General features: G+C 46.0%; 1 protein-coding gene across 3 annotated transcripts; it reads right to left on the bottom strand.

The window, feature by feature from the left end:
- Positions 1-274: 274 nt before the first annotated feature.
- On the bottom strand, positions 275-27,131 carry LOC110070229 (B-cell receptor CD22). Of its 3 annotated transcripts, none has more exons than XM_020777880.3 (10): positions 23,411-27,131; positions 14,181-14,284; positions 12,680-12,828; positions 7,896-8,276; positions 6,420-6,713; positions 5,163-5,435; positions 3,695-3,985; positions 3,062-3,161; positions 2,477-2,657; positions 275-993 (listed from the first exon to the last, which is right to left on the bottom strand). In XM_020777880.3, exons 3-10 carry the CDS (start codon positions 12,720-12,722, stop codon positions 850-852), a joined length of 1,707 nt encoding a protein of 568 aa, XP_020633539.3. In that variant the 5' UTR covers positions 12,723-12,828; positions 14,181-14,284; positions 23,411-27,131; the 3' UTR covers positions 275-849. The 3 variants fall into 3 exon arrangements, with proteins under 3 accessions (XP_020633539.3, XP_020633538.3, XP_020633540.3); XM_020777879.3 differs by having other exon boundaries at positions 14,181-14,287; XM_020777881.3 differs by lacking the exon at positions 14,181-14,284.
- Positions 27,132-27,305: the final 174 nt, after the last annotated feature.

A 27,305-nucleotide genomic window follows, 5' to 3' on the forward strand; every position in this document is an offset into this window, starting at 1 on the left:
CTCCAAATTTGGTTTCATTTTGGGCATTAGTGGCTTGAGCTTCTTTATGGTGGGTAGAAATTCAACAGGTGCAGACTAGCTACAGAGATGGATGCAAGGCTGTGGGCTCTGGGTTTTCTGCCTGTCATGTAGCTGTTCAAGGAACGGGAAATAAAATCTGGAAATCTACAGCATACTAGGGAGCAGTTCCCTACAGAGAGATCTCAGTGGGATTCTCCTCACCACTGCCATACCGCCCAATTAATCACAGTAATAAAAGCCACCGGGGACAGGCTGAAAGTACAAAAATAGAGACATATACTTTGAAAGTCTGACAGTAAAATCCACTGACACAATGGGCTCAGCACAGCAGGAAAAGAGCACAGTCTTAGAAAAAAAAAGAAGTAGAAAGGGATTAAAACAGCCACTTCTTCACATCCTTCAGCAGGATGACCCTGCTACCCAACTTATTGCTAACTATACCCTTGACGTAGGAGGTCCAGAAGATGTAGGAGAAGATCAAAAACATTCCCCCCTCTCAAGGAAGAAGTAATGCCATAAATATTTGCCCATGTCTTGGAAGTCAGAAAATCTTGGGGGTTAATGCTAATACTGTTTCCTGGAGCAGGGAGTTCCAAGGATTTATATTATTAACAAGGCTCCCTAGGAAATGGAGGTAGTCCTTGCAAGTCGAGGAACCCCACAAAGTTGTGTCCTCTTGGCCCTCCTTACTGGATACCACTCCTCCCCAGTCCTCCTGTCCGATCACACTCCTTGCTCTAGCTAGTTTTACTTCTAGTTATACAAGCACTTGTTAAATAGGGGAAAAAAGAGATTTGGGCTGCTCCTTTGGCTTCCCCTCTTCTCGGGTCAGACATTGGAGTAGATCTGGTCGTTGCCAGAAGTGGCCTGCCAGCCGCTCCGGTTCCCATAATAGCCGGCAGATGCCCCGGCGGGTAAATTCTCATAATCTTCTGAAATCCCCATGGTCTCGTAGGTCTCAGTGCTGAGGTCCTAAAAAAAAGGGCAATGAGGAGAGAGAAGGAAATAAGAAGCGGGTAGGTCCTTCTCACCTGAGAACTGCTGGACAGGTAAGGCCTTGGGCTGCCAAGCCAGGTTGGGAGTTCATTTTCCCCACTGGGCCTCTTGGATAGGACCTGGATTTCATGATATCCATAGGGTCCCTTCCAGCTTGGCAGTGCTAAGATCATACGGCCAACCTTTCTGTTCTAGAGTTCCTTCGCTGTGTAGGAGAAGCCATAATCGACTTTTTAACGAAGTATTTCTCAACTGGGAGTACATTCTGAGGAGATGAAATCCTATATGCATTTCCCTTCAGTCCCACAGAACACCTTGAGGAGAATGTCATCCTGAGACAATATATAGGATGCTACATTAAAATAATTAAATCTATGAATGACTTTTACCAGGGTAAAGTCTAGGTGAATCTCCGTGCTTTGGGGACCTGCCACAGGCCACACTGCCTTTTAAAAAACTGGGTTGTCCACATCCCCCCCAAAATCAGTTGTGCATGGACATTCACTTCCAATTTTAAAGGCTGAAAAAACCGAACAAAAAAACAGTAGAAAAACGCCTATTAGGCTGAAGAAAAGTTATCAATCCTTATAGAGTGAATACACCATCATTCATGCAAAAGGGAAGGTCTCAGCTCAATGTTTATAGATGGACGAATGCAATGTTTGTTGTGGTGTTAGAAGGGAAACCTTAAAAGGAATGGAGACTTTTATTTAAAAAATCTCCTTTTGTGCTCTGTGCATGCTCAATACAACAGCATATACCGGGGGAAAGAGAGAAAGAAAAGGAAAACCAGGGGTCTGGGTGAGGGAATGGAATGCTGGGATCTTGAAGGACCTACACCAGAATGCAATCTTTTCTTATGCTTCCCATTTGTCTAAGCAGTCAATTAAACGCTGCCATGCTGTTTGAAAATCAGGGCTATAACTAGGGTGGAGCAAATGTGGCTACCAACGTTTGGAGGGTGCCAAACTCTAGAGGTGGATTACTGGGAAAATAATTGGCAACACCTCCCAGCCTTATTCTAGAGGTGGATTGCTGGGAAAATAATTGGCAACACCTCCCAGCCTTATTCTAAAGGTGGATTGCTGGGAAAATAATTGGCAACACCTCCCAGCCTTATTCTAGAGGTGGATTGCTGGGAAAATAATTGGCAACACCTCCCAGCCTTATTCACTCTCCCCCCCCACTTTTTTTTAAAGCATGAACTATGTTTTCATATTGGGGGGATGTTACAGTCTCCTTCTCCTCTGTTAGGAGGGGCTCACTCCCACATTTCATGGCAGAGTGGGTGGGAGACAGCACATCTTGCCCCCGGTGGCACCATGGCTAGCGAGGGCTGTGCTGAAACCCAATCTTGAACTGCAGGCTGCAAGTTACAGGTGACTCTTTCCTTTTGAACTGGTTGCCTACACATGTCCTAGGGGAGCCATGGGGCAGCATAACAAAGGACGAGCCTTACGTTATCAGTTGTTGGGCTCCCTCGTGCTTTGGACTTGCTGTACATATTATACTCTTCCTCTCTTTTTGCTTTGGATGGTTTTTCTGTTTTAAGGGATGCCTTCTGCTCCAAGTTTCCATCCGTAACAAACAGTGTCGGATCTTCCTCCTCTTCCTCCTCCTCTTGCCCCTGATCCTTTTTCCTGGCAACAGAAAAAAAGAGGGGAGAGAGTCTGATGCTGACATTGGTAAAAGAGGGCGTAAAGAGCAGATAGCCAAATACTCAAGAAAACACACACACATACACACACACATCAAAGCAGCATCTGTAGCAGCCACTCTGTATACAGAAATGGGCAGCTAGCATGCTTCCAGGTATGGAAAGAAATGCAATTAACCTCTTGCGCCTGCAGAATACATGCTTCTATTAAAGGTGCAGGAGCAAGGGCTGGAGAAAAAAGTTGGCAACCCAGCACAAGAAAGGAATTGATCTTTACAGAATGCAGAGAGAAAAATTAACAACGAGGGTTTTGGTAAATTAAAACCAGCATCTCTTTAGAGACGGCGCTGTTCTGGATGCGTTCAGTTGCCCTTCCGGCTTTTTCACCTGCTGGTCACCATTTTGTATGCCACAGTCCCCATCAGCGTCAGGAAGAGGAGGCCTCCGACAGCCCCTCCGCCTGCCATGAGCAAAAGCGTCATGTCTCCTGTGGGAAAACAAAACAGACCATAAAACGGGGTGATCCAGATAAAGCTGTGCGTAGACTGGATAGGATGTGTCTTTGCCACCAGGGTGGGCAACAGCTGTGCCCATACACAGCTGGGCATTCCTCCCCCCCACCCCAATGACTTACCGTATTTTTCCATGTATAAGACACTCCCATGTATAAGACGCCCCCACTTTTCTAATCCAAAATTATGAAATCTAAGTGGGGCTTAGCAAGTGTAGGGGGAAAGGGATCAAAGCGCTGCAGAATCGCTTTGATCCCTGCTTTCCCCTCCACTTGCTTTTGTTCTCTCCTCAGCTTACTTCCATGTATAAGACGACCCTCAATTTTTAGTCTCAAGATTTTAGACAAAAGTATAGTCTTATACATGGAAAAAATACGGTAATTACCGCTTGCATGCTCCAATAGTTCCCTCTGGCATGCTTTCCACCAAGCTTCCCCAAACATGGTGACATTTCGGCCTGCCTGTGCCGAGCACAAAGCTTTCGAGCCTTGGCTGCTCTCCTGCTTACCTGCCTGGATGGTGGGCAGCATGATTTGACTGGGGCCGTGCTGGTTGGCGGCTACGCAGGAGACGTTGGCCAGACTGGAGGAGGGGCCCCTCAGCACCCCGATGACCGCTTGCCCCCAAGAAGCTGAAGCCGCCTGCAGCTCGGAGCTGTTGAAGTCCCCAGGGAAGGTGTGGTTCGGGAGACGCCACTCGACGCTGGGTAAAGGGTTTCCCTCTGCTACACAATAACAGGTGATGGTCTCTCCGGTCCTTGAGATGGTACAGTTCCCTTCCGGGAGGATGACAGGTTTGTCTGCAAGGGGGGCAGACAGACTTTTCAAAACAAAATGGTGGGGGCACTCGTGTGGTGGTGTTTCTTTCCTCAATCAAAAACCACCCAGTACCCACCAGATGCACTGGACTAGAACTCCTATTATCCCCCAGGCACCATGGCCACTTACCTCTCTGGCTGGGGATCATGGAAAATATGATCCAGCACATCTGCAGAGTGCTGGGGTGAAGACAATTACCATATTTTTCCGTGTATAAGACACCCCCATATATAAGATTACCCCCCCCCACTTTTCTAACCCAAAATTAAGAAATGTAGGTGGGGCTTAGCAAGTGGAGGGGGAAAGGGATCAAAGCACTGCAGGATCACTTTGATCCCTGCTTTCCCTTCCACTTGTTTTTTTCTCTCCTCAGCTTACTTCCGTGTATAAGACGACCCTCAATTTTTATTCTATTTTAGACAAAAGTATATTTTATCTTATTTGTTTATTTAGTTATTGGATTTTTACCCCGCCCTTCTAGACAATGTCTACTCGGGGTGGCTTACAATTAAAACACATTAATATATACATATAAAATCATAAAAATTTTCAGTATTTACAATTATAATTACAATTACATTTACAATTTAAGCAGTGGATTAGTCTTTCTGTGTATAGTCTTATACACAGAAAAATATGGTAATTCCAACTCTCTCTCTCTCTCTCTCTCTCTCTCTCTCTCTCTCTGTGATCTCCCGAATCCATCTCTTCTCTCTAGATTTATTGTCCCTCAGCAGTCTGGTGGCTGGCTGTTTCATTTTAAGTGGGAACTTTTTACAGCCCAGAATTCAGCTTTTCTCTGGTGAATATCTGTGACTGCTAAAGGAGCCAACCCCTGGAAAAATATGACACCCCTCTTGGTGATCTTGAATTAAGTGCCACTAGTACTTTTAAGATAAAATGTTGGATTGGGCCCCTGGGAGAAATTCAGCAGAGTTTCTTATTTTCTGCCAGAGAAAGGCAGAAGCATAGGTTTTACCCGCTTAGTCACAAAACTGTAAAAAGCATAGGAGCCCTGAACAAATAAAAAGTTGGCAGCTGTCACGGTAGGCTTGCACTTAGTTTGGGCTCATCAGCTTTCCCAAGGCATAAAAGCCGAGCGGAGCATAAATGGAGCCACAGTGACACCAAGCCAAATTTTTAAAACAATCCTCTTACACTCCACGTTAAGGTAGGTGGGTGGCGAATCTTCTCCCATCCCAACGTCATTCTCCGCAACGCAGTGGAACGGCCCCGAGTCCCTCCGGATGTTTGTCAGCCTCACTTCTGGTCCAGTGCCGGCTGCCCGCAGCGGAGCCTTGCGTGGTCCAAAGAACCAGCGATAGCTGATAGGCGGGGGGTTACTTTGGCTGCTGCAACGCAGGGTGACGCTGTCCCCTTCTTTTAGGACTGGGTTTCCCACTACAGAGATGGCCGCGTTTTTTGGAGAATCTGGAAGAGACCATCAGAGACAGGGGCAGTGTTGTATAGTGCTTAGAGTACAAGACTGAGCCTTAGAAATCTCGGTTCTGCTGCAAAGTTTTGACTTTTTGGTTAAATCCCTTTAACTGTGCAGCCGAAGTCTAGGGATTCACGAAACAGAACAGCTTTAAGTTCTCCAGAGTAGCCCACTCCTTTTCTCATTAACTGGCACAGTTTTATTCTTCTGTCTCAGAGTGAGTTTTTGAAACTGAAAGTGGCAAGAAAAAGGGATGGACTACTTTGGAGGAACTTGAAGCTATTTCTGCTCTGTGAATCCCTGCAACTTCTCCTGTGCAGCTAAAAGGAACTTAACAAAAAATTCAAAACTCTGCCACATAAAGTGAAGAGGAAAAAAAATCCACTTTGATCTCACTGGATATAAATACAATTTAGGAAATAATAAATGTCAGGCTTTCTTCTCCCTGACCCTAATCCCGATCATCCCCTCCTGAAAAAAGGGATCTTTTGAAGTCTTAGAAACAGCATAATCTCTAGAATTCTCCCCTGTCTGCACCCAAGTCAGGGTGGCTTGCAGGGTGGACAACTTCAGAGGTTTTGGGACTTCAGGCCCGACCAGCCTCGTGGGCATCGTAGTCTGACAAAATCTATGGATCCTCAGGCTGCCTCTCCCTAATGTACAGTTTGATCAAATGGAAGTAAGGTTCAGTTTTGTTTAAAAAGAAGCCAAAGAGAGGTCGGCAAAGAACGAGCCCTCACGGTTCCAGGAGAAAAGCATCTTTAAAAAGTTTAAATCATTGCCAACTCACGAATGGAGAAGAGCTATAACTCTAAGTTTTGAAAAGATAGCGGCTTGTCCTGATGTTCCCACCCTATCCAGGATCCTGGGTAGGAGCAAAGTTCAGAAAATTTACAGTTTGGACTGCAATCTCCAGCATCCTCCCAGGCTAACTGCCAGTTCCTGAGAGCGGTGGTTCGGACAGGTAGGACACTCACATTTCACTTGCAAGTAGATCCCATTGCGAGACTGCTGCTGGTTCGGGAAAGTGGCCGTGCACTGCAGGTATTTGCCGTGATCCTTATGGGAAGGGGTGTAGTTAAACCCGGATTCTGTCCGCCAGGCTCCCCCCGCGAGGCGCTCCTGGATGGTGACCGGCTTGGCTCCCACAAGGTTCCAGGTGAGGCGAGGCGGCGCCAAGGGGCAGGTGTGCAGGGTTGAACAGGTAACCAGGGTACGATCGCCTTCTGTCATCAAACCCGGGTCGCTCAGTTCCAGTTGGCTTGGGGAATCTGCCACAGAACGGGAAAAGAAAGGGTGAGTCATCACAGACGGATGGAGAGCTTAAGAGTCAAAAAGCCACCTGGCTGAACTTCTGCCTGCAGTGTAGCCCTCGCAAACGGCAGGGGTGATGTGGCAGTGATATTTTTTTGGGCAGTTCAAGGCTCCTCTTCCCCCACCCTGAGGTTCCCAAAGGCTTCCTGAAGCCCAAAGAGGTGGGTGGGGAAAGGATGGTTTCAATTAATTTAAATTAAAAATTGCGAGATGGTTGGACAGTGTCATCGAAGCAGAGTTGGACACGACTTAAGGACTAAACAACAAAATTTGCCAGCACCAGTTGATAACATCACCAGCTTCTGCTGGTTTAAATTTATGCCAACTGGATTTTGGCCATTAATTCCTAATTATTAAAAAGTTGTTTCTTTGGTTAATATTTTTGTGATTACTATTGATATGGCATATCTGCCATGGATGGTGTCTCGTCCCCCTGCTAGCTTTTTCTTCTTCTTCTTGGAATAAGCATATCCATGGGGGGTAAAGAGCGGTTGGTCATTTATTTGAGTTTCCCTTTGTTTCTTTAAGGGATGTGGTGGTGCTGCAGGTTAAACCTCAGAAGCGTCTGTGCTGCAGAGTCTGAAGACCAGCAGTCGTAAGATCGAATCCACGCTTGTCGCTTGTCCCACCTCCTGCCAACCTAGCCATCCGAAAGCATTTAAAAATGCTAGTAGATAAATAGGTACCACCTCAGTGGAAAGGTAATGGCGTTCTGAGTCTAGTTGCGCTGGCCACGTGACCACGGAAACTGTCTTTGGACAAACGCTGGCTCTATGGCTTGGAAATGGGGATGAGCACCGCCCCCTAGAGTTGGACACAACTGGACTAAATATCAAGGGGAACCTTTACCTCACCTTGTTTCTTTATTTAGTGGAAGGCAATAACTTACACATGGCAGCTGTTGCAGGGTGGTGTGGTGGACAGGGTGACAAACTAGGATTCAGGAGGCCTGGGTTCAAATCCTTGCTCAGCCACTGAAACTCACTGGAGAGATGGTGGTGGTAGGAATTGTGAAGCACTCAAACATCTCACATACCCATACCTCAAAGTCCTATTTGGGTTGCCACAAGTTGGAAGCCACGTGAAGGCCCATAACTACACCACCAACCACCACTTACGAATGAGGACCCCCTTCTTACCTACGACTTCCACCTGGACCGTGATGTCATAGAACCGGTGTCTGACGGAATCAGGGTTGATCCAGACATAGTAGCTCATGGAATCGTCTCTGCGCACTGGATTGATGCTGAGGGTGCAGTTCCCCATCTCCAAGTCTCCAAGCACCTCCGTCCGTCCCTGGTACTCAGGCAAGATCGTGTCCGGGCTTTTGCTGTTGTAGATCTCTGGGTAGCCTCTGGAGCGGTACTGGTACCAAGCGACACTGAATTTTCCACCCCAGGAATCCCGGGATCCTGGGTAGGTGAAGGAGCATGGAATGACCACACAAGAGCCCTGGAGGGCTTGGATTGTGCTGGGCAGGGTGGAACTCCACGCTTGAGAGATGGGGCTGTAATGAAGAACTGGAGAAAATGAAAAGATGGAACCAGAAGAGGAGAGAGTCAAAGGAGAGACACTTCAACCTGAATTAAGATCCTAGTATAGACAGCAGGTTGGTAAATCCAGCCATAAAGATCTAACCTTCACCTGTAAGGATGCTTCTATAGGGTGTGAGATTGGTTTCCCTCGTTCCTTTATTTTTTGCACTGCACATCCACTTCTCTCAACTATTTGAGGGATGTGCCTCAAAAATATGGGGAACTGGCCCTCAAAAGAATGAGGACAAGGTACAAGCAAGGAAACACGTCCCACTACCTTTGTACTGCTAAGAGTAAGATGTTAGAGAGATGCGGAAAATTAATTCCTCCCTCCCTCCCTTCTTTTAAAAGGACACAAGGCAACTTCAAGAATTAAAATATAGTATTTTAGTTAGTAACAATGAGTTATGGAGGCAGTGACAGATTTTACTTTCTTGGGTTCCGTGATCACTGCAGATGGGGACAGCAGCCACGAAATTAAAAGACGCCTGCTTCTTGGGAGGAAAGCGAAGACAAACCTCGATAGCATCTTAAAAAGCAGAGACATCACCTTGCTGACAAAGGTCCGCATAGTCAAAGTTATTCCTGTAGGGATGTATGGAAGTGAGATCTGAACCATAAAGAAAGCTGACCGCTGAAGAATTGGTACTTTTGAATTCTGATGCTGGAGGAGGCTCTTGAGAGTCCCCTGGACTGCAAGGGGAACAAACCTATCCATTCTAAAGGAAATCAACCCTGAGTGCTCACTGGAAGGACTGATCCTGAAGCTGAGGCTCCAATCCTATGGCCATCTCATGAGAATAGAAGATTCCCTGGAAAAGACCCTGATGTTGGGAAAGAGTGAAGGCAAGAGGAGAAGGGAACGACAGAGGACGAGATAGCTGGACAGTGTCATCAAAGCAACCAACATGAATTTGATCAAATTCCAGGAGGCAGTGGAAGACAGGAGGGCCTGGCGTGCTCTGGTCCATGGGGTCATGAAGAGTCAGACACGACTAAATGACTAAACAACAACAATGAGTACACAATTCTAAAAGGATCAATGAATACATTACCGACAAACACAAGCAACACTAAAATACATCCAATGAAGGAAGGTACAACTATCCATTTCAAAAATCTCACTTGGCAGCCATTCACTCAGGGAAAGCTTGCCTGAAGAGAAAGGCCTTTGCAATAAAGATGGGGACAGTCTAGTCTCTTGTGGAAAGGAGTTCCAGAGGCTGGGAGCAGCAGCAGAGAAGGCTCTCTCTCATGTCCCCACTGAACACACCTGTGAAGGTGGTGAAACAGATAGGAGGGCCTCTCCTGATGGTTAGACATGGGGATGAATATAAAAATGAATCAGGATATTCGTTAAATATCCCTGATTAATCAGATATTCGTTGCTTTGTATTCTTAGGATCCAGGGACCCCAACGAATACAAATCAACGAATATAACCCTTTTATATTCATCCCTTCATTCCCTATCTGCTTATGCCTGAAGGGCATAGCAAGAGGAGAGAAAGCAAATAATAATAATAATAATAATAATAATAATAATAATAATAATAATAATAATAATAATAATAATAATAATAATAATAATAATAATAATAATAATAATAATAATAATATGTGATGTGACGAATGACAAATTGATTCGTTGTTTGTTGGGTCATTGGGTGGCAATTCGTGGCCTGAGCTGGACCGGGCTGCGGAGACAGACCTCCCGCCCCCCCCAAGCACTCACCCCCGCACAGCTGATTTGTGTGCTTGCACGTGCTCCATTACACCAGTGTGAGCGCTTTGCTGCCATTTGCGCATGCGCAAAAGTGTGCACACCCATGTAAATGCTTCACCACCATTAGGGCATGTGCACAAGTGTGCGCGCCCATGTGATCGTTGCACCGCCAAACATCCAGAATCTGGATTACGTCAAACATTCAGCATCTGGATTACACCAAACGACCAGAATCTGGAAGTTGTCATCCACAAAAGCAACTTTTTCCATAGCTGAGATGTGATCTTCAGGCAGCAATCTAACAACCTTTATTGGCCTCCTTAAAAGGTCTGCAAATAAGGCCATAGAGTGCCAGATCTGCACCACAAACCGGCTTCAGTTTTCCATTTCCTTCATTTGTCCTGAACACCCTCAAATAGGAAGTGTCAATGGTATTGTTTAACCACGAGGTGGCACTGGAATTACTTGCATCTGGGTGGAACAGGCTGGAAACTGCTGTACAGTTCTCCAGAGAATACAGGTGCAAGGAGACAGCGAGAAAGGGATCTCACCTAGCTGCACCAGAAAGATTGGTTTTGCTGAGAGCGATCGCCCTTAAAGCGGTCTTTTGGGAAATCACCCCAAACTCAGCCCCCAGTAAGAGTAGCCCTGCCACGGGACCAAAAAGGTCCAACGTGGACACAGATTGGGGGCAGGCTGGTGCACTAATGCCCATCATGTGACTGCCAAGAAATACGTGCTCTAGATGTGCCACATGGAGTCCAAAATGCAAGTTGTTTCTCCGTTCCATCACATCCAAAATAATGTTCTTGTCTAGTTTTCTGTAGAGCTGGCTGGATAGCTCAGTAGTTTGAGTACCTGGCAGTGGAGCCAGAGGTTGGGAGTTCGATTTCCCGACTGTACCTTCTGCAAGTAGAGCCAGCCTATGTGGCTTTGGGCAAGCTGCATAGTTCCAGGGCATCCCCAGAAGAAGAGAAGGGTAAACCACTTCTGAGTACTCTCTACCTAGGAAAGGGTCACTGTGAGTCAGAATTGACTTGATGGCACATGATGATGATGATGATGATGATGATGATGATGATGATGATGATGATGATGATGATGATGATCTTCCTGTGTAGGACTGCCTGGTACTGAGGAAGAGGCTAGAGTCTCAGGGAATTTCACTGGGTCTCCAGGTCAGCAGACAATGTTTAGGTGAGACGCATTGGAGGAGAAAGTAGTTTGATTCATATAAGATATTAAAGCCTAGGCACCCATTCCTAGCTCATTCCAGGGCTTGTGGGCTCACCATAAAGGTGTTGTGTGTATGGTGTTCAAAAGGCCACAGTGATTGTGCCCTTTTCCCCTGCATCGGGCTTCCTGTCAAAATACTGGACCCACCCCTGCTGTTTGGAGCAAAGCAGGGAGGAGAGCACCAGCATGGGGACTCCTGAGCCTTCTTGTTGCCCCAGCCTTTCCAGCACTGGAACAGAGCCTCGGAACAAACTCCTTGCCTTCCCATTCTTGCCCACTCTGCTTCCACAGCATATCAAAGGCTGGTCCTGTAGTTTCAGGTGCAGGATCCAAAAAACCTCAGTGGAGAGGATGCTGCTGATTGAGCACCTCTGCTCCTGAATGGTCTGGCAGGTGGTTCTCAATCTTTGAGCTTCCAAACATTCTGGAATCCAGCTTCTAGCATCCTGGATCAACAATCATACTGGCTTGGAATATGGGAATTAAAATACACAAGATCTCAACCACCAAAGATAAAAAACTCTTGCTCTATGCCAAACCTTCACCAATCTGGTGCGTTCCAGATATGTGAACTACAACTCCCGTCACTGGCCGGGGATGCTGGGATTTGTAGTCTGACATGCCTGGAGAGCCCCTGATTGAGGGCCAATGCTGCGAGATTCCTAAGACTTAAATTCTGACATTGAAATTTGAGTATTCTCTGTTGGCAATGTTTTTTCTCCTCTTTCTAGTCAGCTAGCAAGTTTCACTACAGATGATTACTCCAGTGTGCATATTCTTTACAGGTCATCTGCAGGTTTTATGCCTGCCTGGAAAAACTCACCTCTTTTGAAACTCCAACAGAGCAACATAAATGCTGTAAATGTGTGGGGTGAAAACAACAGGGCTGCCTAAAAGATAAGGCACTGCAAGGCAATTTAAATGCAAACATTAATTGTGTTCAAGGAAGCAATGATTAAAGGATGGGGAACAGCATTGGAAATAAGATGCAAGTGAAGGGGGGGATTTGGGGGTTCTTTCGATGGTGGGCAGTTTGGAAAGTTTCTACAGATTTCTGTTCCAAGGATGGTGATGATGATATTTGTGCTATCAAGTCGCTTCTGACTTATGGCAACCCTTTTCAGGATTTCCCCGGTAGAGAGTTCTCAGAAATGGTTTATCATTCCCCTTTCCTGGAGGCACCCTGGGATGGGGCAGCTTGCCCCAGGCTACACAGGTTGGTTCTTCTGGGATGTACAGAGGGGAATCCGACTCTGGATCCACAGCCAGATAACTAAACCAATAAGCTCTTCAGCCAAATTTCCATTGTGTCAATGAACTCCACCATAGGTTTAGTGACGGACAGGGTTTCAATGCATCAGCAGTAAGGAAAGCTACCCTGGATCAGAGTTAAGAGGCTCTCTTGCAGAGGCCAGAAAACGAACTTACTCAGAAGAAACGCCACTTGGAGAGACTGGTTGATGGGTTTCATGATGGGCTAACTCTCTGGGACGGCAGCCTCGAGGGCTTGGGGGAAGGGACGTTCCGTTGGCTTGTCTCCACGGAGTCCGTCATGCACAAGCCTGAAGGCGGGGAAGCTAATGAAAACAACAATGTCGGAATTTAATTAAAGAGAACCAAAGGCGATTGAGCACGCAGTGAGTTTAATTCCACAATATGTTGCAGCACAAGCAGCAATGGAAGGCAAACTTCCAAAAGACGATACGTGAGTAAATAATCTTGGGTTGCCAACTTTTTGCTTGCCTCAGCTCCTATACCTTTAGCAGCAACTTGATCTGTAGACAGGACGAGAGCATGCTTATTTCCATGCCATAAAAACCTTCACTTTTGCAACTCCTAAGGCATAACGGACAGATCTACTTAATTCCCCTTTCCTCCCACTCAACTGGCAAAACTGCACATAATGGCCAAAATCTTATTGTACAGTGTAGTAATTTGCACTAGGAAAGGAGCACTGAGTCAATGAGGTTTTAGTGAGTCCACTCCTTTGTATGTTTCTCTAATTCAAACGTGCTTACTTTAACTGTGACTTATGCTACAGAAAGGCTCACTTAGAGTAGGCCCATTTCAATCAATGGAACTTATGGAGGAATTGACTCCCCAAATCACCATTGATTGAACTACTCAAGTGTGGTTTACTACGCTAAGCAGCAGGATTTGGGCCATTTTATATAACGAGCTGTGGAACAGAAGGGAGATTCTCTGGATTGCACCAGTTGCCATAAAGATCTGCCTCTTCAAAAGAATTCCATGACAAATAAATGCTCACGGTGGCCTCATCCATGAATCAAAGGAGAATTCTGTGCTAGAACAAACTCTCGGCTTCCGCACTAGCTTTCCTTTCTTCTATATTCTTTTCTCCTTTTGTTTCATGCCTATTTACCATGTGAGTCTTATCGTTCATTATCTGAATAGTACTCATACCTTTTAGAGGTTTTGAAGATATATAATAACAACAATAATAAGCAGCTTTGAATAGGGAAACCACTAAATCCTTTAAAGCTGGATTCTCTCTGCTGAACTACATATATGTCACATAGCAATATTCACTGCATTCAGCTCAATAATCTTGGCAAGTACGAAATCTGTTGGAGGAAGGTCTCATGACCACCTGATTTTGAGCAGCAGATTTCCATGGGATTGCTGGTTTCCACTTCAACTTTTGATTGTATATCACTTCCTCAAGTCTTTGCATTATGCAGCAGCTCTGGATTTGGGCTTGGCTCACTATTGCACTGCATCATAGCGTCTGTAGTTTTAAGGCAGGCTGACCTTCTCCTTACTCATCTGTGTTTTACTCACAAGAGGGCTCAACACACAAAAAAAAGACCAAGATATTGCAATAATGCAGATAATCTGGTGAAAGACAAAAAGCACTGTAATACTAACGTAGATTTAGCTCAAAAATGTTGAAATAGTTTGAGAATACCTTGTGTGCATCCATGTAAGCAGGGAGGGTCAATGGATGTGTTGAAAGCCGGATGAACCACATAGAGTCATCTGTGCTCTGCGGATTTCCAGGGTTTCACAAACCTTCTGAAACACAGTTTGGATTCAAACTTTGTTGTCTTTCTTCAGCCCAATGCGGGCTGTGCCTTCCCACCCCCTGTCTTAGCCCAAATTCTACAACACAGAGCATTGCTTTCGGTTGCCTTCTAGACAGTTGTACCTCTGCTCCAATATACTGTGCATTCTTAGCCAAGTTTGAAAATCTGGGGATAGGTTGAGAAAAGTCATCTAGCAACAGCCAGCTATCCTCTACTATTTCCATCTGACACGGTGGCTGTAAGAGCTGAACCTTTCAAAATCAGTACCGAAGTTTCTCTGCTTTTTTTCCTCCTCCCTCCCTGTCCAGTTTTCCTTTTGTGTCGTGTCTTTTCGACTTCAAGCCTCAAAGCAGAAACTGTTCTGTTCCTGATCTCTGTAAGGCATGTTCAGAACATGTTTGGCTAAAGAGTGGGTTAATCAAGCCTGAAATTAAAAAAATAAATGGGCAGAGCACAAACAAATCACAGCCACAAGATGTAGTGACAATGAGGTCTTCCTGACACATACGCATGCTATGGTACAGAGCACTATTGATGCCTACGTCTAGGCAGAATAGCCAACACAGCACCAGCCCAACACATGCATGGCGTATCTGAAAGGTTGGGGAAATTCAAGGTCTATAGAAACATATACACAGAGAGAGATTTTCTGGGGGAAACCCAGGAGGGCCCACGGAATGAGGGCTGATGGTGGCACTGGGAATGAACAGCAATGTGTGTGAATGGCAAGGCATGGATCGGCATGGAGTTTTGTAGCCAGCTAAGTCAGCGAGTTAGACAGAATTTGGTCTCCCACTGCGCCTCCTGGGAGAAGCGCCAGCCAGTGTAGCTTTGGGCAAGCTGTACAGTCCCAGGGTGACCCGAGAAGGAGGGAATAGGAAACTGCTTCTTCATACTCTATACCAGCAGTCCCCAACCCTTTTAGCCCCGCGGACCGGCTGGGAAAGGCGGGGCACCCCGCTGCGCTCGTGTGCAGGCACAACGGCACATGTGCACACTTGTGCGCATGTACAAAGGGTGGTGTGGCGCTCATGCAGGCGCAAACAGGCTGTGGAGGGAGTGTGTGCAGGGTGGGGGGGGGAGGTCTCTCTCCGCAGCCCAGTCGCGCTCAGGCCACGGACCGGCACTGGGCCACAGACCAGGGGTTGTGGACTTCTGCTCTATGCTGATAAAAACCTGCAAAAGGTCACCAGGAGTCAGAATAGATTTGAGGGGATGCGGTAATAATGTTCATCACATACAAGACCAAGATCAGCCACACACTTGTGTGTACAGTATATCTGATCACCATGCATGGGTGTGAAAGTTGGACTGTTAAGAAAGTTGTCAGGAAAATATAGCAGGAAAAGAGGAAGAACATATACGAGATGGACCGACTCCCTATAGGAAGCCACAGGCTTGAGCCTGAGGGAGCTAAGCAGGGCTGTTGAGGACAGGACTTTTTGGAAAGCCTTCGTTCACAGCGTTGCCATACGTTGGAGGGGACTTGGGAGTACAAAACAGTGATGATGATGATGATGATGATGATGATGATGATGATGATGATGATGATGATGATGATGATGATGATGATGATGATAGGGGCTAAGTGGAAAGGCGTACTTGAACGCTCCTCTACACTGTACCAATGTGTCACATGTCTCTCCCTTGAATCCCAGTTACTAGTCTTTCAAAACTCTCTCTAGAACGCCAGGATGTGAAACCAAACATTTGATTTCTTTCCTGATTCAGCAAGACCCTCTCTTTTGTTTTCTTAAGAAATCAGCATTTCTTCCACATATTGATTGGCAAATGCTTCCCTTTTCCCCCACACAACTGTTTCAAGCTTTTGCAATCTGCCTGGAGATTTGGAAGAAAGAAAGCTGCCATTATTTGGCGTGTTTTTTTAAATTATTATTATTATTATTATTATTATTGTTGTTGTTGTTGTTGTTGTTGTTGTTGTTGTTTCCAAATCTAAAAAGCCTCCTAAGAGGAAAAGCCTCACGGTGTTTCATCCTGTTGCATTTTTTTAAAAAAATGGCAGAATACTGGATGGATACTCTTTAACACTGCTGTCCTCTGGGGATTGCTTTGTCCTATTGGTCAGCACTGAAGAAAATATCCCCTGCCTATTTGCTTTTTTCCTCCTCCCTCCTTATGCAGTTTTCCTTTCCTTTTCAAAAAACGCTGTACTGCAGCTAAAACTGTGCTCACGACCTGGGGTTCAAATCCCAGGTAGCCGGCTCAAGGTTGACTCAGCCTTCCATCCTTCCGAGATCGGTAAAATGAGTACCCAGCTTGCTGGGGGGGGGGGGCAATGTGTAGCCTGTATAATTAAAATTGTAAACCGCCCGGAGAGTGCTTGTAGCGCTATGGGGCGGTATATAAGTCCAATAAATAAATAAATAAATAAATTCATGCCATGCTTTAATGACCAGACACAGACATTGCCTTCCGCGCTTATCAGGGACGTATTCAAGGACCCCAGCCCCTGAAAAGAGGTTAGGGGATTTAAGCCCCAATGAGCTGTGGTTGTATAGCGTGGAAATGCCTATTGCCTATTGAAGTTGTCTCCGGTGCAGCTTGGCTTGCTTCCTTGAGCAACTTGTAAGCAGAAAGGTTCCCCTCTGTGGTAATGGTAGCTTTTCCCGGCTGGACCTGAAGTTATCTTTGGCAAACCTGCTGCCTTTGTGGAGGCTGCTGGACGCCTGGGAGTCCTGTAGTGCCAAACCACATGAGACCCCCTTGAACTTTGTTGCTTAAAGAGACAGCTGGGAGGGTCAAGCTGCTGGACGAAGCCTCCCTCGCTTGATGAAACTGGGAGAAAGGCCCCTGAAAATTTATTTAGCAGCTTCTTTCCATCAAGGAATTGCAAAGCCATGAGTGAAAAATTGAAAGCAGACAGAGAATTACAATAGGCAATGAATTAGGCTGTTCCACCCACATTGTCTGACTAACTATCTTCCCCTATTCCTCTTCTTCTACTTCTGTCTTTCTAAAATCAAAATCATAACCTAGGAGAGGAGATCTTTATTTGGTTTTTATTTAATTGTTTATTTTTACAAGGTTGTCCCTGGCACAGAGGAGACAGGGCAACAAAGCTACAATCAATTTGCATACATGCCGCCCCCCCCCAATAATCTTGGGTAATATGAAAGGACAATGGCAAAGAGCATCTGGGCATGTCTAGAGCGCCGTTTCCTCACTGTGGAGCAACTGCTGCATACCTAGAATGGAGAATCAAAGCTACTCAGAGCTCTAGAGAAAAGATCATAGAAACAAGACATACAGAATTAGTACGTGTTCTATGCAGCTCTTTAAATCATGTCTAGATGACATTGATAGAAAAACCAGACACATCTTCCCCCATCAAAATTCAAGAGTTGCTTCTTGAATTTCAGGGGTAAAATCACTGTCCCTACTTTTTGCCTCTATTGTAAATCTTTGTCTTATAGCAGTGGCTCCCAACCTTGGGTAACCTAGGTGTTCTTGAACCTCCACCCCCAGAAACCCCAGCCATTTAAAAATTTTTTTTGCTTATTATGTTTTGAATTCTATTCTTTTTCATGCCGTAAGCTGCCTCGGGTCCCCTTATGGGGAGAAAGGCAGGCCTATGAATAAACGAACAGCATCACCTATTTTTACATGTGCGTAATCTAAGGGGAACCACACAGCCTCATCAAGGAGGAAGCGTCAAATTAGCCATGCTTTGAGGAAGATTTGCTGTGGAGTTCATCGACAAGCTTGTAGTGCGCGCACGCGCATACACACGCACACGCAGAGGCGCATGAGCGAGTGCTTGTCCCCGCAAGGTGCTGGCGGGCAGCCAAGACCCTGACTCGGGAGAGCGCACGGCTCCCAGCCTCCCTGGTGCGCTGAAAACCTCCAGCGCCAGGCCGGTCACCTCTAACATGATTCGTGGAATTGTCGCATGGGCGCCGAGAACAAAACCCTGTGGTCTCTGGCATCTCTGTGTCTATCGCCGCCTGGGAACAACACACAGATGCCCACCACTCTCTCCCTCGCATAGCTAGCCCACAGCTGGCCCCGGCCACGTTAGGACCAGGAGCATCACCATCATCATCCACACCACTGATTGCACATAATATCCTAGCCATGTTCCGAGAGGTAACCTTAGGGCAAGCTGAGCTGCTGTCCGCACCGATTTAAAGCCGCTGCCTCTCACCCAGCGCAAGACCCCACTGGCAAAACAGTGCTTAAAATTTTTCCCCTTTAAAAAAATAAGATTAAAGTGAACAGGGCTGCCCTGGGAGCCAGGCCTTTTGAATTAAAAAAATTAAAATGTGGCCGTGACTCATGAAGGATGTTGAAAGTTTGTTTCCCACATGCGTGAAGGACTATCTCATATGACATAACCATGTACATTCAGACTTCTATTCTTCACTGCATCTCTGTAAGCGATGGGAACCCACAGTTTTCTACGGATGACCAACGTGTGTGGTACTGTGTAGATGAGGTTGGCAAAGAAACAAGACAACGTGGTTACCTCTGCAGGCCAAGCTGCTGCTATGGGTTCAGGATCAGGGCTCACCCCAAAGGATGGCACCGTTCTATATTTTCTATGTATTCACAGAAGTTATGCGCCCATGAGCAGCAGGAGTTCCACGCACTAAGCAACAGATGTTCCAACCTCGTCTTATAACGCATGCAGGATTTCCAGGTGTTTCAACCATAAATCTCAAGGAAGGGGACGCTGCCAACCTAACACCCCTAGATTTAGAATGTTGTTCTCTTGACGGAAGGATGTGCCATTGAGACATGCTCAGAAACACCCTTGACTTTTTATTTATCTTCCATGCTGTGGAGTTGCTGTTGTTATTCCTGAAATTCAAAGGTTGGCCTTTAAATTCACCACTGAGGCACTACATTTTCTCTCTCTCTCTCTCTCACACACACACACTCCTATCTATCATTCAGAAGCAGCTGAGAAATTCCAAATCCAGTGTGTCGATTTTGAAGCATGCCATTTATTTGCTGAGCTTAGGAAAAAAAATTGTTCAGAAGGACTTTGGCCTCCAGATCCCCTCGGCCAGGTCGCCAAGGCCCATACTGGGTGGGGGATTCTGGGCTTTGTAGTCCTCCCAAAATTACCTTCTCCATGCATGTGGAAACCTGGGTTCTCCAAACAAGCAAAGACCTGGCATCTAAACCACAAACAGGTTGAAGGCATGCACAACTCCAGCCTGGCCCTGGTTGTGGACGGCTGATGCTCATTTGCTAGGAGCTAACACACACACACACACACACACACACACACACACACACACACACACACACACACACACAGAGAGAGAGAGAGAGAGAGAGAGAGAGAGAGAGAGAGAGAGAGAGAGAGAGAGAGAGCTTTCAAAAACAAAACTGTTAACCGGCCAGCTGTAATTACACACCCTTCGATCCGTTCCTGACACACCCCTTTTCCTCTGTCTATAAAATTCCATCTCGCTGTCCCTGTGAGTCCCCCTCCACCCCCTACCATTCCCACCCATCCTAACCTTCTCTAGCCATCCGCCCATCCTCCTAACACACATTCCACCCCGTGTGTCCATTCATACCATCTGGGGAGGGGGAAAAACCCACATTTCTTCCTGTACACACCTACACAAGCCCATGTCTGGATAATGGGACTGCCGAACAGATTCAGAAAGGTCCTACAGAAAGCAGAAAGTCCAGAAGCAACCTGCCTTGGTCCAATTTGTATGAAGTCCAAAGTGGACTCGGTTCCAGAGCGCAGGAAAGCGTGTGCACACTTGAGATTAGTTCAGATCCTGAGCCCAAACCAAATCATCCAAGAGGTAAAACATTTTGACGACAAATAACTTTTTGTTTTTGTTTTCCATTTTTAAAGCAAACTTTACATTTTCCTCTCGGGCAAACCTCAGAAGCTAGCTATCTGAACTTTGGCAAACTCCTCTGTTTAGGGTCTGTCCCGTTTCCAGATTTCATATACATCACAGCAAAAACAACAACAACAGGAACAGTTATCGCTGTTTTGTTTTTCTAGCATATTGACTTTTAACAGATCAATTGGGATGTGGGGGAGAAATTGGATTGGTTGGGTCACAATCTCCTCTGGACTAAATTGCGATCTGCGTGGAAGCTCCAAACTGGCCTGTAGACGAAAGCAGGAGACCCAGGCAAAGCCCTACTAAAACACCCAGTGCCTGTACTGTATTTTCTGTTTTTTTTCTCCTCTAACAACTTTTCCTTTCAAGCCATGTTTTATTCGCCTTCTTTTCGACCGTCTCCCTCAGGTCTGCACATAAAGACAATGGGCACATGTGTCACAGATCAAGTTCGCCAGAGGAAAGATAGGGTAGACATAGAAAAAACGAAGAAATTAAGGCAAAGGCTGGGGGGGGGGGCTCACAAGAAAGAAAAATGCTAAGCAAAACTGGCCCCATAGTTGCCCTGCTAAGGACAGCCTAGGAAGCCAACTCGATCCACGTCAGCTGAGCAGTTGTGCTGTGTATATCTCTACCAAAAGCAGGACTTTTGTAAAGCTCATAGGTCTTAATGACCCTTTCAAAACCAAGCCATTCCCTTTTCTGTACAAAAGTGACCAGTAACAAGAATATTCTGTGCCTGGGAAAATTCAGCCTCCATCGACAGCTGCTGGACAGATCAGAGAAATGGGCTTCCTTTCGACTGACTAGAATCCTATTGCCGATTTACACATGCGCAAGGGAAATCATCACCGTCTTGGTAGCCTCTTGCTGTTCATTTGCAACGTACTGCTTGTGTTCCTGGGCGTGCGCCCTATGACACGATGGGACACACGCCCCAGGAACGCAACTAGTACCTTGTTCATGAAGAGCAATGTGCCACTATGATTCAACTGGCTTTCCTTTCACTAGAGTAAATCACGAGTAGGATTTGGGTTACTGTTTCTGTCATATCAACACACACAGACAACAGATATATGAGCACAAATAGTCGTCTCACTAAACTTCAGTAGGAGAGCCAAATGAACACACCTTGACCCCTGAAATTGAGCAGCAAATCACTCACTCATGCACACTCCCCCCTCCAGGTAACTGTGTCTCACGTCAGTGAAGTTATCTAGGCTCAAAAAAGCAGAAAATCACACAAGTACCTTTACAAATCACAACAAGATTAAAAAATACAACTACTACTACTACTACAACTACTACAACAGAAGCAACACAGTGACTAAAAATTTGCCACCCTTCTGGTTATTTATTTCTATCCTGCCTTTCCTTCAAAGAGCACAAGGCGATGTAGATGACATTATCTCTATATTTACTTCACAACAATCTTCTAAAGTAGGCCAGGCTGACGGTGAGAGTGGCCTTAAGTCGCCCTGCGAGTGCACCCCTCTGGCTTTCAGCTCTGCTACACCCGGCTGCCTGACGAGGCTCCCTCACGTTCACCCCTGTCCACTTACTTGGGAGGGGATGGATTTGCCTATAGTGAGGGATGCTATTCCTCTAGCTAGCAGAGTATCGTCAGTTTCGGGGGGTCAGCAAAAGAAACATCTGGTAGACCTCTGTCTGGACCATCTCCACAGAGGGGCAAAGATTTCTGCCTTCTGGCTGCTTAATAATAGCAGGAACAAAATGTTTTCTATTCGGCACTAAGTTATCCTGCTTAGCATATGTCTTCTGGTAATCAAATCGAGGTTATAGCTGATGGATCTGGGTGTTCTACTAAAAGACAAAGTACGCCTCACAAGCCCGAGGACCCACCCTTGATCTCTTCTGAAAGGCTGTTGCTTTCGAGGGTCTCAAAGCTGAGATCAACACAGGCTGGAATTTTTCCATTTTCCTTAAATATTTCTAGCACAACAAAGTCTTGATTCTAAGGGTGTCTCTGGATGCATATCCCTGCCTAGCCACAATTACAGAATTTACATACCATCTGCCCAGCAATAATATCACTAGTGCTTAATTTACAATGTGAACACCGCTCAGCATCTGTGAGGACAAGAAGGTGTCTGCGCATTACGTGCCAGTACACATGTGAGCACATGTACCCACAAATTTCTAAAAACTGAAATATTGGGAAACAAACCTGGCAAAATAATTTCAAAGGTCTTCAGAGTGTCTGTTTTTTTAAAAAATATATATATATATAGTCTTCTGCTTGATTAATCAGTGGCTACCCCCCTCTACTACTATCTTTGTCTCTGATCTAACTATTCCTAGTCAATCGATCCAGCTATTGTCTCCCGCCAGGACAGGACTCTAGCTGGACTATCTGGAAGAAATTTAATAGACTTCATGGCGAACTAGGAAGATCAAAGAATAATTGAGTAAAATGGGGCTCCTTGGATACAGGACACATTTTCTGTGACTGTGGGGAAATTCAATCCATGCAGCATTTCTGTAAATGCAATTTATGCCCCACATATACGAATGAAGATCTAGCAAATGGCCAAAATTACGCTATTGAAGTAGCCTTGCTTTATAGTCAAAAATAGTCTTAACCCTCTTAAAATTTTAATATTACCTAGATTTCATATACATCCATCATTTTAAATTGTGTAATGCTCTGAAATAAATAAAGAAGCAATTATATGAGTCAGCATTGCAGCTGTAGAAGCTTCTCTGCTATAAAGCAAGGCATTGAGATGTGATATCAGGGAAGAAGGGTCTAGCAGTTAGAGATAAAGAGAACTGCAAGCACAGAGTCCTTTCAGGATTCTCTGTTTTATCCCTACATCGCAAAGCACTCGGGTGTTTCAGCAAATCCTCTTGCATCGTGTCTTTCACTGCGGGAGCGAGCCGGCACAGCGCTATTCAGCTTTCCCGCATTTAAAGCAAGTTTTCCCAGGTAAAAGCTGGGAGAGTTAAACTCCAGCAATTCAGGGTTCTCGGTTCCCCACCCCTGAAGACAGTTCCTCATGGATTTGTGGACAAGAGGTTGCATGGGGACGTATAGATCTGCCTTCCACTATAGGAGGGAGGATTAAAAACAGAGGGTGAGCTATGAAGACCCACCACTCCCTGCTCCAGCTCTGGAGGTCAGTCAGGCTCTCTTTGTAAACACCAAACACTTCTCCTTCAGGACCACTGAGCCAGCTGTTGCCCATCTCTGCCAAGACCCCCCCTCTTTCCCCCACCAATACCCATTTCTCCAAAGGTCTCACCTGTCACAGTCCAGGGGAACCCCAGTTTGTGCCCCCCTGCATCGGGGCCAGCTTCCTCCTCACGCTCTATTTCTTCCTCTCTCTGACATTCTCTTTACCATTTCATCCCTCCCTCCCTCTCTCACTCTCTCTCTCTCCCTCCCACCCTTGTCCTCTCCCGGGTCCTGCCAACTATAAATAATCACTTCTCTCTCTTGCGCGCTCTCACTGGCTTTCCGGCCTCAGGCGTGCCTTGCAAAGTTTCTGCGCTCTGCTGCTCCCAGCTTTCATCCACAGTCCGGCACCGCTCACCAACCTGCTCGACTACCTGCTGGCAACACGAAATACATACAGTGCTTTGCTGGCTCGGCATTTCTCATGCACTGCCTCTAGCCATGGATGTCCATTTTTCTAAACCGGCGAGCCAATGCCTTTTTTTTTTTGTCCCTTTTAACACTTGCAAATATTTATTTTTTACCAGGGCCGACTCTACTGTTTGGCAGAGTGAAGCGAGGGGCTCAGTAGATGACATATAAAGGCAGCGAAGGGTTATTGGCTTAATTTATTGCATTTTATTAGTAATGTTTATTCTTTACTAGTAGGGAACTGGATGAGTTCTTTTGTGGATTTTCTGCCTCTCACACTCAATAAAGGCTTTATTAATTTATTCGTTAAAGTTATATTTTGCTTTTCCTCACAGGCGCCCAAGGCAGAGAACATAGCCATCATCCTCGGTTTTTTATCCTTACAAGACCCCCTGTGGTGCAGTTAGCACAGAGGGAAAGAGAGAGCGACTAAAAGAGGTAGACAGATGGACTAGCTACCCGAAGTTACCCCATGATTTCATAACTGACTTGATATTTGAACCAAGGTCTTTGGTACTGTGTATATTCATGTTAGAGTGCCTGTTTGCTGCTGGACCTCCGAAAGCAAAATATTTTGGTGTGGCCCTGTGTGGTTGTTTTTCAATCTTTCTGTCTCCCTGTCTATGTAAAGCTGAGTATATTCAGGATTAACTGATATACCGTAGTTGTCCGTGTATAAGACGCCCCCGCGTATAAGACGCCCTCCACTTTTCTAATCCCTGCTTTGATCCCTGCTTTCCCCTCCACTTGTTTTTGTTCTCTCCTCAGCTTACGTCCGTGTATAAGACGACCCTCAATTTTTGGTCTAAAGATTTTAGACAAAAGTATTGTCTTATACATGGAAAGTATACGGTACCTCGGTGAGTTGGAGCGCCTGGCTTCAAAGGGGCCAGGAGTTTGAATCCCGCTTCTTTCTCAGCCAAGACTGGTGGAAGCATGTACGACCGATGGGCTATGTGCTCTATGTGTCAGCTGTGGGCAACCCTGCTCGGCTTTGCCACTTGTGTGGCCTTGGGCAAATTGCAGAATTCCAGAGCAGGGGTTTTCCCGCCTTGGGTCATCCAGATGTTCTTGGATGGCCACTCTCAGAAATCCCGGAGCAATACAGCGGATGGAGGAAGCTTCTGGAAACTATAGTCCAAGAATGCCTCGGTTGCCCGAGGTTGGAAGCCGTTGCTATAGAGGGTTGACAAGAACCAATAAATAGAAAGAGCAGGAAGAAATATCTTAACGGTAACAGCGGTTCAAAAGCAGCGCAGTCTGTCTTGAGAGGTGGTGAGCTCGGAGACTGGACCGCTATCTCTCAGGGATGTTGCAGTTCTAACAATGACAAAAAGACTGCATACCTTCTGCACAATTTTTCCCAGCCCCCATCGCCTGCAGATTCCCTGTAATTCTTCAGTGGTGTGGAAAGCGCCGTCTGCACCCGCTCAGAGGCACTCCTGTCTCAGTTTTAACTCCATGTGTTCCTAGGGTTGACCGCAGAGCGACAGAGGGGCTGATTCTGGCAACCCATGAAGTCCACGGGGCCAGCGCAAACGTTTCAGACAAGTCCAGCCTCTGGCTGGCAGAAGGCCGACGAGGCTCGTTTTACTGCTCTGCAAGCAAAACGAAGCCAAAGTTAAGTCCTTTCACAGGGCAATCCTATGCTCCCTGTTCAGTGGCCTCTCCCTGCTGCCTCAGTGGGTTTTGGAGCGAGACCTTAAAGTCACATTGATTTCACAGACAAAGCTGTGACTATTTTCTCTGTTGCTGGATTTTCACACCTCTGCCTTTACTGCTGTCGTTCTGCTTCTACTAAGCCACAAATGTGTGTGTACATTTGTGAAAGCTGTATGACAAACTAGCAGAACTCGTCCATATCCACAGCATACTGTATCTATAGAAACAGGGAGTTGGGTGGGAACCTCTTCTTTTGTTAATTGCTCTCTCTCTCTCTCTCTCTCTCTCTCTCTCTCTCTCACACACACACACACACACACACACACACACACACACACACACACACACAATCTCCCCAAGTCATAGGTTCCAGCTACCTCTGTCAAACAACAACAGTAATATTCCCCTGATTGCTGATAAAATGTTCTACGAAAATAAATACGGCGACTCCTTTAGGACTGATAAGTTTATTTCCGCATGAGCATTCAAGGAAGACAGTCGGCTTCCTCAGAAGGTAGATTATCGTCCACAAAAACGCGCACCGGACTAAATCTGTCAATCTTAACCCTTTCACAGTATTTTTTGCATTTTGCTTTGTTTTCTGCTGGCTGTTCCTAACACACACCAAGAGGGACACTTTTCTGAAAACTCATTAAGGGAATGAGTTAGGGAGGCCTTAATAATAATCATTATACTGTACAGCAGTGGTCCCCAACCTTGGGCCTCCAGATGTTCTTGAACTTCAACTCCCAGAAATCCTGACCAGCAGAGGTGGTGGTGAAGGCTTCTGGGAGTTGTAGTTCAAGAACATCTGGAGGCCCAAGGTTGGGGACCACAGCTGTACAATATTTATGTGCTGTCAAGTCAATTCTGACTCATGGTGATCCTCTTCAGGGTTTTCTAGGGAGAGAGAACTCAGGAGTGGTCTGCTATTCCCTTCTTTTGAGGAGCCCTGGAACTGCGCAGCTTGCCCAAGGCCACCCAGGCTGGCTCTACTCTCAGTGGGAAATTGAACTGCCAACCTCTGGCTCTGCAGTCCGATACCTAAACCAGCCAACTGTGATTTATTATTCCCCTCGTCTGGGAGCATCCTGTGCAGCTTGCCCAAGGCCACCCAGGCTGGCTCTTCTCCTAGGAGGCACATTGGAAAATCAAACTCCCAACTTCTCACTTTGTAGGCAGATATCTAAACCACTGAACTCTCCAGCCAACTGCAGTTCACTATTCCTTTCTTCTGGAAGCACTCCGGCACTGTGCAGCTTGCCCAGGGCCACCCAGGCTGGCTGTACTCACAGGAAGCACAGCGGGGAATAAAATTCCCTACTTTTGGCTCTGCAGCCAGATAAGTAAACCAATGAGTTATCCAGCCAGCTTATACAACCTTTTTAAAAAAGTAAACTCACAATATTAGGGTGCATATATCTACACCTTAATCTGGCTTCCACCCACACCCTGGGACTATCTGAAAGAGTTTGTGTGTTTGTGCGTGTGTAAAGAGATCCCTTTTCTGTCTTCACTAGCACTGGCTCCCCTTCCTCTCTTTCCCTCCTCCAGATGCTGACCAACACCCTCAGGGAAAGTTTCCTCTGCTGTGCTGGCTTTTTTTTTTTTTTTAACAAACTAAAGATTCTGACATTTTACTATCATGCACAGACAGTAGCTTGAGGCTAATTTATGAGCTCTGTAATAGCTTCTGCCAAAGAACGGGACCCATGTCTTTCCTGAGTGTGGTTTCACTTGACCTGTCAACAAGAAAATGGAAACAACAGTGTTGTGGCACTTTCGGAGCTAGTACACTTCTTTCAGCACACACTTTCGTCGTTTACATCCCTCTTCTGCATAAACAGATCCTGTGCATCTGGAGGAGAGGCTTACAACTCACCAAAACT

Source organism: Pogona vitticeps, chromosome 9 (genome assembly GCF_051106095.1).
Source record: "Pogona vitticeps strain Pit_001003342236 chromosome 9, PviZW2.1, whole genome shotgun sequence".
NCBI classification, from domain to species: domain Eukaryota; kingdom Metazoa; phylum Chordata; class Lepidosauria; order Squamata; family Agamidae; genus Pogona; species Pogona vitticeps.